Below are 15,275 nucleotides of genomic sequence, written 5' to 3'. Positions count from 1 at the left end.
CCATGAATCCCCACCTCCGAAGAGAAATCATCCGGTATGGAGAATCCGCACAAGTCTCCTACGATTCCTTCCGCCAATGGAGGGAGAAAGAGATAAGGGGAGAGTGAGCGAGCTAGAGTGAGAGTGAGAATGAGAGAAAGAGAAGTGGGATAAAAAAATGATTGAAAAATAATTTTCAAGGAAAGTAATGAATGAAATACATAATCTATTGAAATTTATATTGAAAAATAAGTAGGCAAAAAAAAAAAAAAAAAAAGAGCTTTGTAAGTAGCTAAAATAACTCTTGCTCCTAGCACTAGGTGAGGCATTATGCTCTATTAATTTGTTTATCATTTATGTTGTTGTTGCTCGTTGGTGAAGTTATCATGAGAAAAGTGGTGGATGATATGGATAAGATTAGGGTTAGATAGGTTTAATCGTTGAGTTGTAATTCTTCTATTCCAACTCATTAGAATTAGATTATTTAAATTAGTATTAGTTTATTTGAAATGGGGATTATGATTAATTATGAGTCCTTATCAATTTAGATGTCATCTTATTATTGTATTTCTATTTAAAGATCTATTTGGTTGTTAACGTATGTCTTTGTGGTTTGTCTCAAGCACTAATTGGAGTTCACTACAAGACAATTTCTATTTTATTTCCATTTATCCCTCTACTTCCTCTTCCATTTTATCGGTTGAAGGTATCCATCAAACAGGACACAATTTTCAAATGCTTTTTTATTCCATGGCGATAGGGTTATAAATTAACAATGCTCGATTATTAAACGATACAAACTCGTATAAAGCTCGGCTCGAAATGGTTACCTTTCATAAACAAATTCGCATTAGCTTATATATATATATATATATATATATAGAAGAAAAGAAGAGTTAAATGATTTGAAAGGAAACAATTTCAAGGCAGCGTCATCTGATTATTACAACGCGACTTGATGCATGTCCTTTTTACAACTCTATAAATTACAGTAGTCAGTGAAATATATATGCTTGAATCTAAAATATCAAAATTTATCACTATAATAAGATGACAATTCAGGTTAAATTACACTTGCCAATGCAGAATTATAAGACATGCACCAGGGCTACTTAGCCGTGTCGGTCACCTCTGCAATAATATGTCACAGGCCAACCACAACGGGACAGGCAAATCACAAGTGGCAGATAATATTCAACTGGCTTAACTGTGAAGCTGTTTTGTCCAATCAAAAGGTTCCCAGTCTTTGACAAAGCTTTTAACTGCTTCCCTTTGAACCTCAACAGAATCATACCTTCGGCGACGGTGCATGTCTTCCTCCGGCAATTTTAGCATGCCTCTTATCACATTAAGGCCGAAGCTGCTTTTGAACTGTGTCTCATCATCAATTACATGCACAAATCCCTTGTGTAGACCAAATTCAACGTGGAAATATGGAAAGTTTTTGGGAATTGAACCTCGCAACCCCTTTTCACTTGTATCAATAAGCCTCTTTGCATTATGTTGGCTCCACCAACTTGTAGCTTCATCAATTTCCTGAAACAAACTTACTTTTAGAAATTTATAAAATAATTCAAAATCAGACTCATGGGCAAAGACATACTACATACGTCACACATACAAGCATGCATTCAAACCTACAAATTTATCAAACTAAATTTATGTTTCTCTTTTCTTTTCTTAAGCTAAATTGTGGTAAATCAAGCCACTTGGATTGACAGCAACAGGTGATAATATAATTACCAAAATGTTAAAATATCAATGGGACAAATAATGAAGATTAATAAAGTAAAGAAGTGTCAAGGAGTTACATAAAACACTAAATGACAAAACTTTACAAAAAGATGAATACCGTACATAATTCTTCTTACATTGAACATGTTGAAGTTACTGCTTCCTTCGGATAAAATTCACTCATCAAGAGAGTAAAAAAAAAACAAAAAAAGAACAAGCTGAGTTCCTCAGGTTCTTTATGTTTAATGTAAACTCCTAGTTTCAGTATGAATTCTAAAAAATCTAATGATTAGACAAATATACAAAATTAGACGAAGTTACTCTCAAAGAATTTTCTGAAGTAGTAGCATTGTTAAGCAATAGCATTTCTTCAAAACACTTCATCCACCTTTACTACCCTGCCAAAAGGTAGCCGATATTTTCCCTAAGCTAATTTTAAATATCTCTTCGGCTTTCAAAGCATAAAAATCATCCAAGTATTGCACATCTTTGGGGGTGGAGAGAGAGAGAGAGAGAGAGAACAGCGCATCCCTTGAATTCATGCAAACAACTCCAAAGGCGCTGGCTCAAGAAATGACAAGCAAGCAAATTTTCAATGCTGCATTCATAAGAAAATTATAATAAAGACGATACCTGTTTAAAGTATAAAGGAGCCTCTTCGGCGATTTCTCGGGGCAAAGGAATACACTCAATCAAACAATGGCATCGTTGTTGTGCCAACCCCATCACTGTCTCAAGAAACACTACATCCTTCTCTTGCTTATCAAACATCAAAATAAGGCATTTCTTGAAATTGCGAATTTCTTCCCACACATTGTTGTCAACAGTTCTCGTGGCCGATTCATGCTGCAGGCAAATAGCCATGCTTTAGGGGGAAAAATATTTAAATAGAGGAAATAGATTAAATTAACAAGAAAAGAAGAGGTGTATCCATGTCCCCAAGAAACTAAGTCATTCTATCATGTTTCATATTTCATGTAACTTCAGCAAAGATTCACCCCACTTTCAAGCGGCTTGAACAACAGTATCGCACCTCATGATAGAAGCATCCTTAGGTTCTCAAATTACAAAAACTGACATCACTAACATTATTCATTATTTCTTTCGTAAAAGATCCAATAATCTGCAATTTCCCCACTGTTTTCTAGTATTAGCCCAATCTTAAAGGATGAATTTGCACCTCCAAATACAAATCTCAAGACCGCAATATCGTTGTCAACCATAAATAAAATCCAATTCAGAAGTTGAGAGTAAACATAGTTTAGTTCACTCTATAACTTCATTACTCGTAACTAAGAAGATATGTAACATTTAGGACAAGGAACCAAATTAAGCTCACCTGCAGCGGTACAATGCAGCAATGACCAGGCACCACAGGCTGCCTATGTGGCAACATCAAGTATGTGAAATTTGCTATCGACACAATAAGATGTTTTGGCCCCTTTGGATTCTCAAAGCAAAAAACACAGCGCTCTTGTTGAGTTAACAGACGGGACATATTCTTCTTAACCTTCTGCTCATTACCTCCAGCCTTCTGCTGAGCTTTCCTTCTAGGACCATCTTCAAAATCATACTCATCATCTGCTTGACCATACGTGGTAAATTTTTTGTTCTGCATTATCTTTCGAGCTAGATGCATATCACCATCATCCTCATCCTTCTTTTGTCGAACAGATCTGTCCTTCATAATATATCTAGGGAAAAAAAGGAATGGTATATCAATAGAACATTAACACCACCAAACGTGCTACAGGAATAAGAAAGATATTAAAATGGCAAGCTATAAGAGATAAACAACACAATAATAAATAAATAATTAAAAAAAAAAAAAAAAAAAAGCATTTCAAAGACTCCATTAGAAAAGGAAGAGAATCCATCCACCCACCCGTTCCATACATAAAATACTTGTTTTCTTATAGTTAGTGAACTTTGAGGACTTAAAAAAAAAAAAAGGACCTCCCAAAAAATATTTTTAAAAAACCACAAGATGCATAATTACCTGCTTGAGCTTTCCTTATTCTGTTGTCTAATTGAATTATCACCAGCACCCTGCCTTGCCCTAATCTTCTCTGCTTCTTGCTAATAAACAATAAGAAAACAAAGATAACTGCAATTAATCACAGAAGCAAAAACTCATGCTCTTAATAACTAATTATATCAAATATTAATAAAGTATAATGACTCTAATTAAGATGTGAATTCTTTTTCACGCATACCCTACAGGAGCCCTTTTTTACTTTGGTCAGTATCGCAAATCTCTTAACAGATTAAGGTCACATTCATTTTCTAGGTATAACACAGAATGGGAAAAAAAAATATATCCATTCATGACTTTGAATATTTACAGATTCAGTTCAATTTTGGTTAGGAGAGGAAGATAAGCATCGAACTTGTGAGATGACCAACATTAGCTAAATGCCAAAACCTCTGTCTACTTTCTAAATAGATGTGCAATACCTAGGAAAGGAATCGGAAATTCCTTTCTAGCTTGCAATTAAACTCAATGTTAGAATTGGTTCACAAGTACGTCAATGTAAGTATATCCATTCAACTTTAACTACTTCCTAAATAGATATTGGTTCACAAATTACTTCAATGTGGTCAACATGTGAGAATATATTATTAGATATAATTTAATTAAGGGATTTGATTCTAGCATGCATTGTAATTAAATCAAATCAGGTTTAAATAAATATGATTTGATTTAATTACAATGACTAATTATTCCTTGACTAATAGATATCCATTCAACTTTGACTACTTCCTAAATAGATAAAAGCATCCTCAATGAGCTTGCAATTAAACTCAATGGCTAAGAGCATCCTCAATGAGCTCTCTAAAATCTACTTTTAGCCAAAATTTGGTTAAATTCTACAAAAAGCAAGGTCCATCAAGCTCTCTATTCCCCTCTCCATTTTAGGGCTTGTCAAACTTCTCCCCACATTTGGAGAACAAAATCCTTTCTCTACTCTATTTTTTATGTTTTTATATTTCCCCTCACACTTTCTCTCTCCCTTACCTTTATGGGTTTGTAACTTTGTAGGATGCTTTTGAGAATAAAAAAATAATGAAGATTGAATAAAATTTATATTTAAATTGAATAGAGTAAAATTTAGGGAGTTTATTATTTGGTACTTTTGTTTAGCACCTAGTTAAACTAGAAAAAAATGAGTTTTTTAGCCAAATTTTAGCTAAAGAATCGAGAGTTCATTGAGAATGCTCTAATGCCCTTGGGTGTTTATACAGCTTTTCCCTCCAAATTAACATTCTTGTCAATGACAATTTCTTAAATTTAATATGCTTGCATTTAGTTTCTCTCATAAATCTGTGTATGTCACTGAACATATGTTCTCCACAAAACCATTGGCAAGAAAGAGAGAGACTTGATATCTTCATATGTAATCTTGATTAGAGAGAAAAGAGTAGAAAAGCTGTATAATGAGGAATGCTATCTTACTTGAAGTTTATTGGCTTCTTCATGCTTTCCTTTCATACGAAGCTGAAGAGCTTTAGCTGCCAACTGGTTGGCACTTAATCCATCATTATCGGGTGCACTACCTTCGCTAAATTGGCTCATTCGTGATGAACTAGTTGCTGACTCAACAAAACCACCAGAATCATTGTTCTGCTGCTGAAAAACTTCACGCATAAAGCTTCCATCGTTGGAAAACTTATTTAAACTAGATACTGCAGCTGAGATAAGGCCAGCATCCTTAGAAGACAGATTTTGACTTTTCCGTTTTCCCCACGATAAAGAATCTTGAACTTTAGGCTCCCTCATTTTATGATGCTGAAAAGATACGTCCTTCAAGTAGTGCGCATCATTCCTCTGAGAAACACAAATATGTAACATGTAAGCAAATGGAAGTGACAAGCATCAAAACAAAAAACCAGTAATGCACAAGAAGAATGGCAAGGTACCTTTTTTACATCCATCTGACTTTCTTTGCCTGAACCTGTTGACCGTTCCTCAGTTAGCCCTCTCTTTCTATCTTTTATTGCATGTAGATGAGCATGAGAAGAAGCAGCTCTACGAGACGCTACAGACACAGTCAGTTGACCAAGAGAACCCCACCGTTCTTCAACAACCTGCCCAATTTCATTATTTAAAAAACAACAGCCAAAAGAAGAGAGAGAGAGAGATTGCACAGATACTTGCTAATATCTTAAAGTTGAGGCAGCATACCTCGTCAAGCTTTCGCCCTTCTCGATCTGCTTGTTCTCGTGCGCGCTTCAACGCTTTGAGTCTCCAGCTGGCACCTCCATCTCCAACAACTGAAGAAGACAAAAGTCGGTCCCCAGTGGCTTTGCTCCCATCAGTCTCTTCTGGATAACCACTGCCGTCATCCTTCAAATATGGATTCAATTCCCTGGGATTTGCCTTCTTCATCTGGTTAATAAAATAAAAAAACCAATAATGTTTAGTCAACATGTAGCCATATCAAACAAGGTAGACAATCAGCAAAAGAGGCACATGTTTCAGGCAAACAGAATGCACATGTACACGCCACCACTTGGAACAGAAGCACCAGAACTGTGACATATTGTACCCCTATATGACTAAATTCCATACATGAATTCATTGAAAAACAAAATACAATTAAAGCTATTAAGAATGGCAAAAGAATTTATACACAAAATGGTAAGCGCATCGCAACCAAATTATAAGAACTAACAGTATGCGTCAGAGTTTAAAGGAAGAGGAGAGGGAAGGATAAGAGAGAAGAGAGACTAGGTATCCACTCTTTTGTCTGGAAGTTTTTCAATTAAAAGGAGAGGAGAAAATGTATGTTTGGGATAAGGAGAAAAGGATAAGGTATAGGGAAAGATACGTGCTGAAAGAGCTAACACTGGCTCTTTAGTTATTATTGAAATTTTAGTAAAAATAAATAAAGGAGAAAATGTTAAGGTATCCTGTAAAAATTCAATAAGGAGAGCTAAGTGATAAAAGAACACAGTATCTTTGTGTTTCTATAATTATTGTTGCAATTTTTATAAAACTAGAAATGGAAGTATACAAAACTTCATTTAAAAAATTTGAAATCCTATCTTTTCAAATTCACCCAATTTGAGGGAATTGAAAGGGGCTTTGTGGATGTATCCCCTCCCCAAAACCAAACAAAAAAAAGAACATCCAAACGGGGGGAGAGCAAGCCCCTACCCTTTCCCCCTCTTTCCTCTCCTCTCCTTCCATCCAAACATACCATAATCAATCACAATTTCCTTTTTTGGTTTCTTCCATAAACACTATAAATGGTTGTCAAAACAGATATGCCACTTTTCACTTCCAGAAACAAACACATTATATATTAACTTGTACGGACAGTCAAAAGAAACACAAAAGTTTCTCATGACCAAACTACCAATCCAATTATTTTCCCAAAAATTGGAAGAAGGGAGAATCGGGGAGGGGATATGGCAATACAAAGAAAACAATGAAAAAAATAAATTACACATTAGAACAGCTGAAGTTTCATGCTAGCTTTGAAACTAAAGAATAGTATACCTCCTCGGTGGGAATTTCCTCTGATTGGTTGTCAACAGTCATTACAGACCCTTCGTCCCTCTTCTCCGCAGGCCTGAGCATCCATTCCAATCCCATTTCTTTTCGAACAATTTCCATCTCTTCTTTCAAGGAATTAGTAGTTCCCCTCCCACCATCTACAAATTCAAAGCAGCCAAATCATATTTAACCACCATCATAAAATTGCCAAACATCAGCGAAACAGCAGAGTACATACCAGACAAGTCCTCTCCAGCAGCATCCTCTCGACCCCCTCTTTCCTTGCTCCTCCTCCTCCCATCTTCCTTACGTCTCGACCTCTTCTCTGTCTTATCACTATCCTCATCCCCCGAAGCATCAGCATTGCTTCTCTTATGCTTCCTCCTACCCTTTCTCTTATCCCGATCCTTCATTTCTTCATCGTCCGAACTCCCCTCACTTTCACTCGAAGAATATTCATCCGATGAGTACCATTTTTTCTTCTTCTTACTAGACCGTTTCCTAATTCTCTCAACATCTTCATCATCCGAACTACTTCTGTACCTAGAACTCTTCCCTTTCACCCTATGTTTTTCCTTTCTACTACCTGATTTTTTCCTCTCCTTTATAGAATCATCTGAATCATCATCTTGTGCCTAATACCCACAACACCAATTCAAAGGCACATAAACTAAAAGTAAATAATTAAGTATAAAAACACACATAATTGTAAAATACCCAAAAGAAAAAGAAACGTAAAGGATTTACTTTCTCAATCTTATCACGGGGAATGAACTTGAGTCCAGAAAGCATTGTTCGTAGCCGTAATACAAATAAAAATCAACGAGGTTGCAATTAAATAGTCCTGCGGTGACAAAATACCCAAGAATGAAATTAAGACTTGCGCATGATAAATAGTTAATGCAACTTAGAAATCGCAATTCAATTGTATAAAAATGATAGGATCCCAAACATTCTGCAGATTTCTATAATTTCCATAATACTTTGGAATAACTCCCTAAAATACAGGTGCTGTAGGTACGGTGTGATTGGTGAGTTGGAAGTAAGGGTGTTGAAGTGTTGTAGTGCTGTTTGAGCCTCTGGTCGATAAGAACTACAGTCTACAGTTCTTACCATCTGGAATCAGAGTGGTTCATTTTTTTTTTTTGGGTGTTTTTCTATACGGGCTGTGAGCCGTCGTGCGAGTGGGTTACCTGTTCGAAGACGGGGTGCAGCGCGATCCTCCGTGGGCTGGCGCGGTGGCCGACGGTGGCAGGCGGTGGACCCGAGTTGTTTTAAGTGCTGAGCGGTGGGTTTCGCGGCGCTGAAACGTAGGAGCAGTGTCGCTGGGCCGAGTGCGGGAACGGCAGTCAGTGGCTGACAGTGTTCTATCCGGTTGTGTCGAAGGCTGGAAGCGGCGGTGTGGGAAGCAGCCGTTGGCGCTGCAATTCTGTTCTGCGATTTGTGAATCGTGCGTTGGGTAATTTGCTGGAAGAACGAGACTGTTTGGTTGCAGCTTTGGTGGGAGTTCTTATTCCAGTGCACGGATAGACCTATCTCAGCCATGTACTCTCTTATTTCGCTTTGGTGTCATCCTTATTCCTGTGTTTACTGTAGCAGCTTAATTTGCGTTTAAAAAAAAAAAAAAAGGGTTAAATGACATAAATTATTCCATTTTCCTTACTATAGATCTCTTACGGTTTAAGGTGTTAATATGCAGATCTTTGTGTTTTAGAGTTGTTTTAAGAGAAGCTTTGTGTGTTTGAAAAAAAAAAATGTTGGATTTTTAAAAAAAATGTTTGAACTTTGGTGTTCGATTTATTTCTTGAGGCATGAAGAAAAGCCCGATCTGTTTATGCTTTAATTGAAGAAAAGGAGCTGAAGACAAAAATCTACTGTGGATCTCAAATCGATCTCTCTCCAAACCCGATATGTCTCGACGTCTCGTTTCTCTATAGCTTCGACGCACCATACCATTGTGTTCACTAGCCTCATAGTTTTTCGCCATTGTCGCCGTCTTCCTATTTTGCTCACCATGTGCCGCCTCGTGTCCCTCACATGCTCAAGCATAGATCTCACTTGCCGGCGTGTATCTTCCGAGCTACTACCAGAAGCTCTCCCACCCATCTCTATTCACCTCGCTCTCTATTGAAGTTGCTGCTAAGTGTACTTTATTACTGCTTCTTCTTCTTTTTTCCACGTATTTTTCTTTTCCTAGTGTTTTGCTACTTTTGTGTTTGTGGATTACTGTCTCCCAGCTCTTTGGCAATTTGATCTTCCAGTGGAGACTTTTGTAGTAGAATTTATGTTGGTACCTCTCTATTTTTTAATTCTTACATTAAACTATGACAATGCATTTTCAACTTCAACCTCCTTCCGGTGGTTGCTATTATTCCTAAATGGGGGTTCAAATACATTCACCTTAATTTGTGCCCATTTTGCTTTTGTAACTACATTGAGCGGCCACTTGAGAGGGCTGGGTCACTTGTTTGGCTAATTTCCTACCATTTGGATGTATTTCTCTATTATTTTATTTCGTTTTGGGTCTAGTGTTGGGGAGCCCACCCCTCTTTCGATTTTAAGATCATCCACTCTCTCTCTTCCTTTCGTATCAAGAGTGGAAATGATCCTCCCTTGTAGCCATTTTTCTTATTCAATTAAAAAATATATATTGTTTTGTTGTACCACAAAAATAGATTTTATTTAAAGGTAACTTCACTTTAAATCTCTGAATTACCACGCGATTTGACAAAACCTCAAACCTTCAAAACCTCTCAATTTGAATCCATGAACTTTTAATTGCAGTCAATTTGAACCTCTCTGTTATATTTAAAACATTAAAAAGTGAGACAATGACGTTTATACCCCTAACGTTTTTATAAAATTTCAAATTTACCTTCAATTTCAAATTAAAATTTATAAAATTTACCTTCAATTTCAAATTAAAAATTATCTATATATATATATATATATATATATATATATATAAAATGGCCCCCCAAACTACCGGCCAATTGTAAGTTGGCCCCCCAATGTTCAAAATATAATAAAGTAGCCCTACGAAGTTACAAAAAATGTCAAATTGGCCACTCCGTTAGTCACCATCGTCAAATTGGATGGAAAATGCAATACAACATCTTTTCTTTTCTTTTTTGGGCATGTCCGCACAAAAGTGGGAGGGAGATTCGAACTAGTGACCTCCGCTTCACGAGGCGTGGTCCCCAACCGATTGAGCTATGTCATTTTGGTGAAATCTAAGAACTCAATATCTTAAAAAAAGTAAACTAAACTATCTCGGTGAATTTGACATTTTTTAGGATATTGAGTTCCTAGATTTTATCAAAACGACATAGTTTAGTTTCAAAAAAATACCCAAAACAATCTCAACCCTCCATTATTTTCAAAGCAGATGTACGGTACTTTCACCAAAGCCAAATCCTCTAGTGTTGGGATGCTGGATGTTTAGGGCATTAAACACTTACCAAAACGGCGTCATTTTGATAAGTGTAAAGGTCTTTTATTTATTTTTTATTTTTTTCAAGCCAAACGATGTCGTTTGGGGAGCTTTTTTTAAATTGATTTTTTTTTCTTTATAAAAGAGCATTTTAATAACTTAACCTCAAAAAACATTGTATTTTATTTTCCATCCAATTTGATGGTGCTGACTAATAGAATGGCCAATTTAACATTTTTTGAAACTTTGTAAGGCTACTTTATTACATTTTGAACATTGAGGGGCCAACTTGCAACGAGCTAGTAGTTCAAGAGACCATTTTATATTTTTCCAAAAAAAAAAATCACAAGTTGACCCACAGTTGGGCCACCTTATGACCCTTTTTTTTCAAAAGAATAAATTCCTATTTTTTTCAAATTTTTTTAATAAAAAAAAATTGAAGGGTAATTTTGTCTTTTTAAGGGTTTTAACGGCAAAAATTAACGAAATGAATAAATTGACTTCAATTGAAAGTTCAAGAATTCAAATTGAAGGGTTTTGAAGTTCGGGAAAGCTTGTCAAATCGCGTGAAAAAAAAAAAAGGGGGCAGGGAAGACCTGCTGGAATGGTCACTTGACTAGTGAGAAATTAAATGCGTGTAATCCTCTTACGACCACGAGGCTTACCGGTTACAACATCCATTGAAGTGCCTATAACATTTTTGGCAGGTTCGTCCCCACTTTTGTCATCATCACTTCCATTTTCAAAACTTTCAGTTTTGTCAGTTGAATCTTCTTCCTCTTCAGCTGGCAATTTCCCAGCAGCTTTTTTATTTGAAATCTGGTCTCGGAGCTCTCTTAATTTTGCTTTCTTTGAATTCAGGACCCCAAGAAACTAGAAGCAGAAAAAGGCCGAGTCAGTCCTAATGTTAGCAAAAATACCCGAGTAATAACTCGCTCCAGTTAACAAATGTAGCTGGAAATAATCCAGTCCATTGCATGCACCATTACAATTAATGTATTGATCAAACTGCATCATGACACACATGAAAAAAAAAAATCATCTTTAATGATTTTGAAACAAGAAATATCTGAATATCTAACGAAAACATTGCTTCCATAATTAACAAGCATTCATATTCAATCTCACTAGGTAGATGTGAATGTGAAAGAGCTTTAATCTCATCAAAATTGTGAAAGAACCTTAATTGCATTAAAATTATGAAAGAGCTTCAATTATATTCATCCAATCTGCTAACCAAATATTACATATCATGTAAAGGAATACGAGAGGTGAAAAATCTAGAAAATGAATTCCTCACACATGCACCAGATTGCCGCAGCAATAAAGCAGCATGCACCTGAAGTTTATTAATCCAAGAAGAGGAACAGTTCTTCCTGATTTCTCAATTGTAAAGGTTTCAAAGGTTCTAACCTATCTTTTGGCACAATTGGCAACTTACTAATAAACAATATGATTAATGACAACTCAAAAGGTTACATCAATTAAACCAAATTCCAGAGCACGACAATTAACAAAATAATCAACTAAAAGATATGGTAGAGAATGATTATACCATAACCTATGCTTGAAAATCACTAGGCAAAATCAAGTAATACACCGAGAAACTTAAATAGATAAAGTAGTGATGCTATATATTGATAAGAAAACAAAGTAAGATAACTCAATGTTCACACCTTTGCATATATTGCATTTTCAAACTCAACCTTCTCCTCATTAATTTTCTCACTCTGTGCTATACACTTCTCAGCTTCCACTTTCAGCCTCTCAAATGATTGAGTTTTTCTGACAACTTCTTCCTATGCATATATACAAAAGAGTATAAGCATATATACATGAAACAAACAAGTTACTCAAATATGCACTAGACCTACAAATTTGATTCAGAAGGATTAAACAAAGTTGATTACTTAAAAATCGTCAATAATATGAATAAACTTCAATTATAATATAATATGTTATACTTGACGCTTCCCATGTGAAGCATTAGCATGGGAAGTGTCACTAATTATCCCAACTTATCTGAAAGTCACTTACAAGTTTCAACAACACAAAGTAAATTAAGATCTCGGACAATCTAAAGCCATACTATCAGACTCTCAAATACTAATTATGTGTGACATGGAGTAAACAACATGAAATTATACATCACAACCAAGCATAAGGAGCGTGTAAAGGACTCAATTACAAAGGAACATGTCGCTACCAGAGGTATGTCATGACTCTATAGCCTGTCTCACAATTCCCACCATTCTAGATCTAGACATAATTATTTGGCTTGATATACTTCACAACAAAAACCAACAAGCTGTGAGTATCTCATGACCAAGAATCTCCAACATGTAGTTGGTCAAAGTGCCTATATGGGACATGAATCGCGCTTTTAAAGAAGTGAATCATGGAATCTTGACTTACAAGAGAAGTGCACTTGATAAACTCACTGTTAAGGGTTCTGCTTCTAATTCCTTTTCTTTGATTATCAATTTTCTTACAGCTATGCCCTGTATTACAGATCTTGACTTATATATTTGACAGATGCTAAATTTCTATCATGAAAAATGACAGTCATCTTCCAGTTATGCTAACTTAAATTTGCTAAGATTTCAATGACCAGACTGCTGATATATAACCAGCTGCGTAAATGCCATACACCAAGAAGAGTCATATCTAAAATTACGTTGCAGAATAGAAATAAGAGAAAATATGCACAATCATACACTTAGCCTTATGTTTGCGTCCATGAGGAAGTCCAAAATCCCTGCTGTAATTTCCTTACTATTAGGCGATGGTTGACACTTCCATCGCCATTCCAGTGTTGTGCCTTCCTTCTCAAAAGTCCATGACAACTGCAAAATATACAACACAACCAGATAAGTAACTGCATCACATTACCTCTTTATGAAACAAAGTAACTATAACTTATGGATAGGATCTTCTAGATTTTCTAGCGTAACTTCACAGTAGAGTTCTTAAAATCTTAATCATTAATGTTTAATTAAATAATGTAGATTTTGTCCTCTCAGCATGACATTATTTTTTTTCTTAATTCATTCTCTGAGTTAAAAAATAAGGCTATGATGCTAATAACTCCACTAAATTTAATTACCCTATAAAATATAGAGCATAACTTATAATCTCTCATTCCCAAAATTTTAAAAATATGAACCAATTTTTTTAAAAAAAAAAATAAATAATAGCAACTTTGTGCCTCCTTTAAGGAGAAAAAACAAGAATCATCATTCTACGACATACATTTATGATTCATTATTTCTATTACTACCATTATTCACTACAAATATTTTCCGTAATTTTCTCAGCAGCCAAAGTGCCAAACACTGCTATAAAACGTAATAACTTTTTGAATAGTAAGCAATAAGCACAAACCCTTTTGTGGCCTTCTCCGGCATCGGCGAACCGGTAGACCGATCCGGGCTGCTGAAACCCTAAGTACCGCTCGGCCAGCTCCACGTACTCCGGAACCGGCTGGTCCCACTGGGCCGCGCGCTCTCTCACCTCCTCATCTGAAGCTGAATTCGCAAAAGAAGAACAGAAATCCAAGATTTTGCTGAGATTTTAATCGATTTTTTTAGAACAATTTTGATTGAGAAATTGAAATACCGTGGCAGATCCAGGTGTGAAGGCCGTCGGAGATGGAGAGGTCGAATCGGGCGTGAAACCAAGTGCCCTTGACGAAGATGGGCTCGCCCTGTTGGGGCTGGAGCTTGAGGCATGTATGCCTGTCTGAGTCCATTGCTGGCTTACACTGTTTCTGTGAGATTGGTCTTTCCCGCCTTGTCAATCAAAGGTCCTCTTCTTAAGTACTCTTCGTCCCCAAATATTATCTTTTTTTATTATTATTATTATTATTTTTTTTTTACATATCTACGGAGATTCGAACAAATGACCTCCGTTTCATGAAATGATAATTATTAATTTTTGATTTATTGATGATTTTAAAAACAATATCACATTTGAAATGACACAAAGAGTCCTACTTCTAGCATCACTTCTGAGAACTTAGAAGTGATGGTGTTTCTTCGATGCGAAATGTTTGAATTTAAAGTTAGTATATCTAGCAAAGTATATAAAGTCAATGTTGACATTCTTTTAAAAAAATTATAAAATATAAAAGCATTTATACTGCTTGATGCACAAACTTAAATTATCATATCAAATTTAATGATGATTTTAAACGTCAAATCACATTTACGAGAACATAAATAAGACAAGTCCCCCTTTTAACATTACTTGTATTAGCCAATCCCCTATTCAATTTCCTCGTAATGGGTGCTTAAAGATAGGAAAATTATATATAAACTCCTTAGGTCAATGCATTTTTTTTATAAACTCCCTGAGTTTTTTTTTTTTAATTTTTTTTTGGAAATTTAGTCCATGGGTAACTCGAAATTACTAGAAACTCTCTATTATCAATTTTTGTTAACTGCCGTTAGTCCACTTAAAACTCTCCGTTTTATATAATTAAAATATTCATTTTTTATTACTTTAATTTAAAAAATTAAATCTTAAAAAAAAAAAATTTGAAGCGTGGCCAGGAGTGTCAAAACTCCCCGTTTTATCTGATTAAAATATTCATTTTTATTAATTTATTTTAAAAAATAAAATCTT

The 15,275-nt window shown here is 35.5% G+C and overlaps 2 protein-coding genes across 2 annotated transcripts; both read right to left on the bottom strand.

Moving 5' to 3' along the window:
* Positions 1–999: 999 nt before the first annotated feature.
* On the bottom strand, positions 1,000–8,670 carry LOC132179547 (uncharacterized). Its single transcript, XM_059592286.1, has 11 exons — positions 8,410–8,670; positions 7,964–8,060; positions 7,455–7,851; positions 7,220–7,374; positions 5,900–6,103; positions 5,635–5,802; positions 5,171–5,542; positions 3,713–3,792; positions 3,053–3,407; positions 2,347–2,559; positions 1,000–1,515 (listed from the first exon to the last, which is right to left on the bottom strand). The coding sequence occupies exons 2-11, from the start codon at positions 8,006–8,008 to the stop codon at positions 1,183–1,185; spliced, it is 2,322 nt and encodes a 773-aa protein (XP_059448269.1). The 5' UTR covers positions 8,009–8,060; positions 8,410–8,670; the 3' UTR covers positions 1,000–1,182.
* Positions 8,671–11,249: 2,579 nt separating this feature from the next.
* On the bottom strand, positions 11,250–14,471 carry LOC132179283 (DNA repair protein XRCC4-like). Its single transcript, XM_059591984.1, has 5 exons — positions 14,268–14,471; positions 14,034–14,176; positions 13,367–13,495; positions 12,326–12,448; positions 11,250–11,522 (listed from the first exon to the last, which is right to left on the bottom strand). The coding sequence occupies exons 1-5, from the start codon at positions 14,398–14,400 to the stop codon at positions 11,277–11,279; spliced, it is 774 nt and encodes a 257-aa protein (XP_059447967.1). The 5' UTR covers positions 14,401–14,471; the 3' UTR covers positions 11,250–11,276.
* Between the last annotated feature and the right edge of the window lie 804 nt (positions 14,472–15,275).

The sequence above is a fragment of the Corylus avellana genome, chromosome ca4 (genome assembly GCF_901000735.1).
Source record: "Corylus avellana chromosome ca4, CavTom2PMs-1.0".
Classification (NCBI taxonomy): domain Eukaryota; kingdom Viridiplantae; phylum Streptophyta; class Magnoliopsida; order Fagales; family Betulaceae; genus Corylus; species Corylus avellana.
The sequence above is the reverse complement of the archived record's forward strand: the minus strand, read 5'-3'. Positions and strand labels throughout refer to the sequence as shown.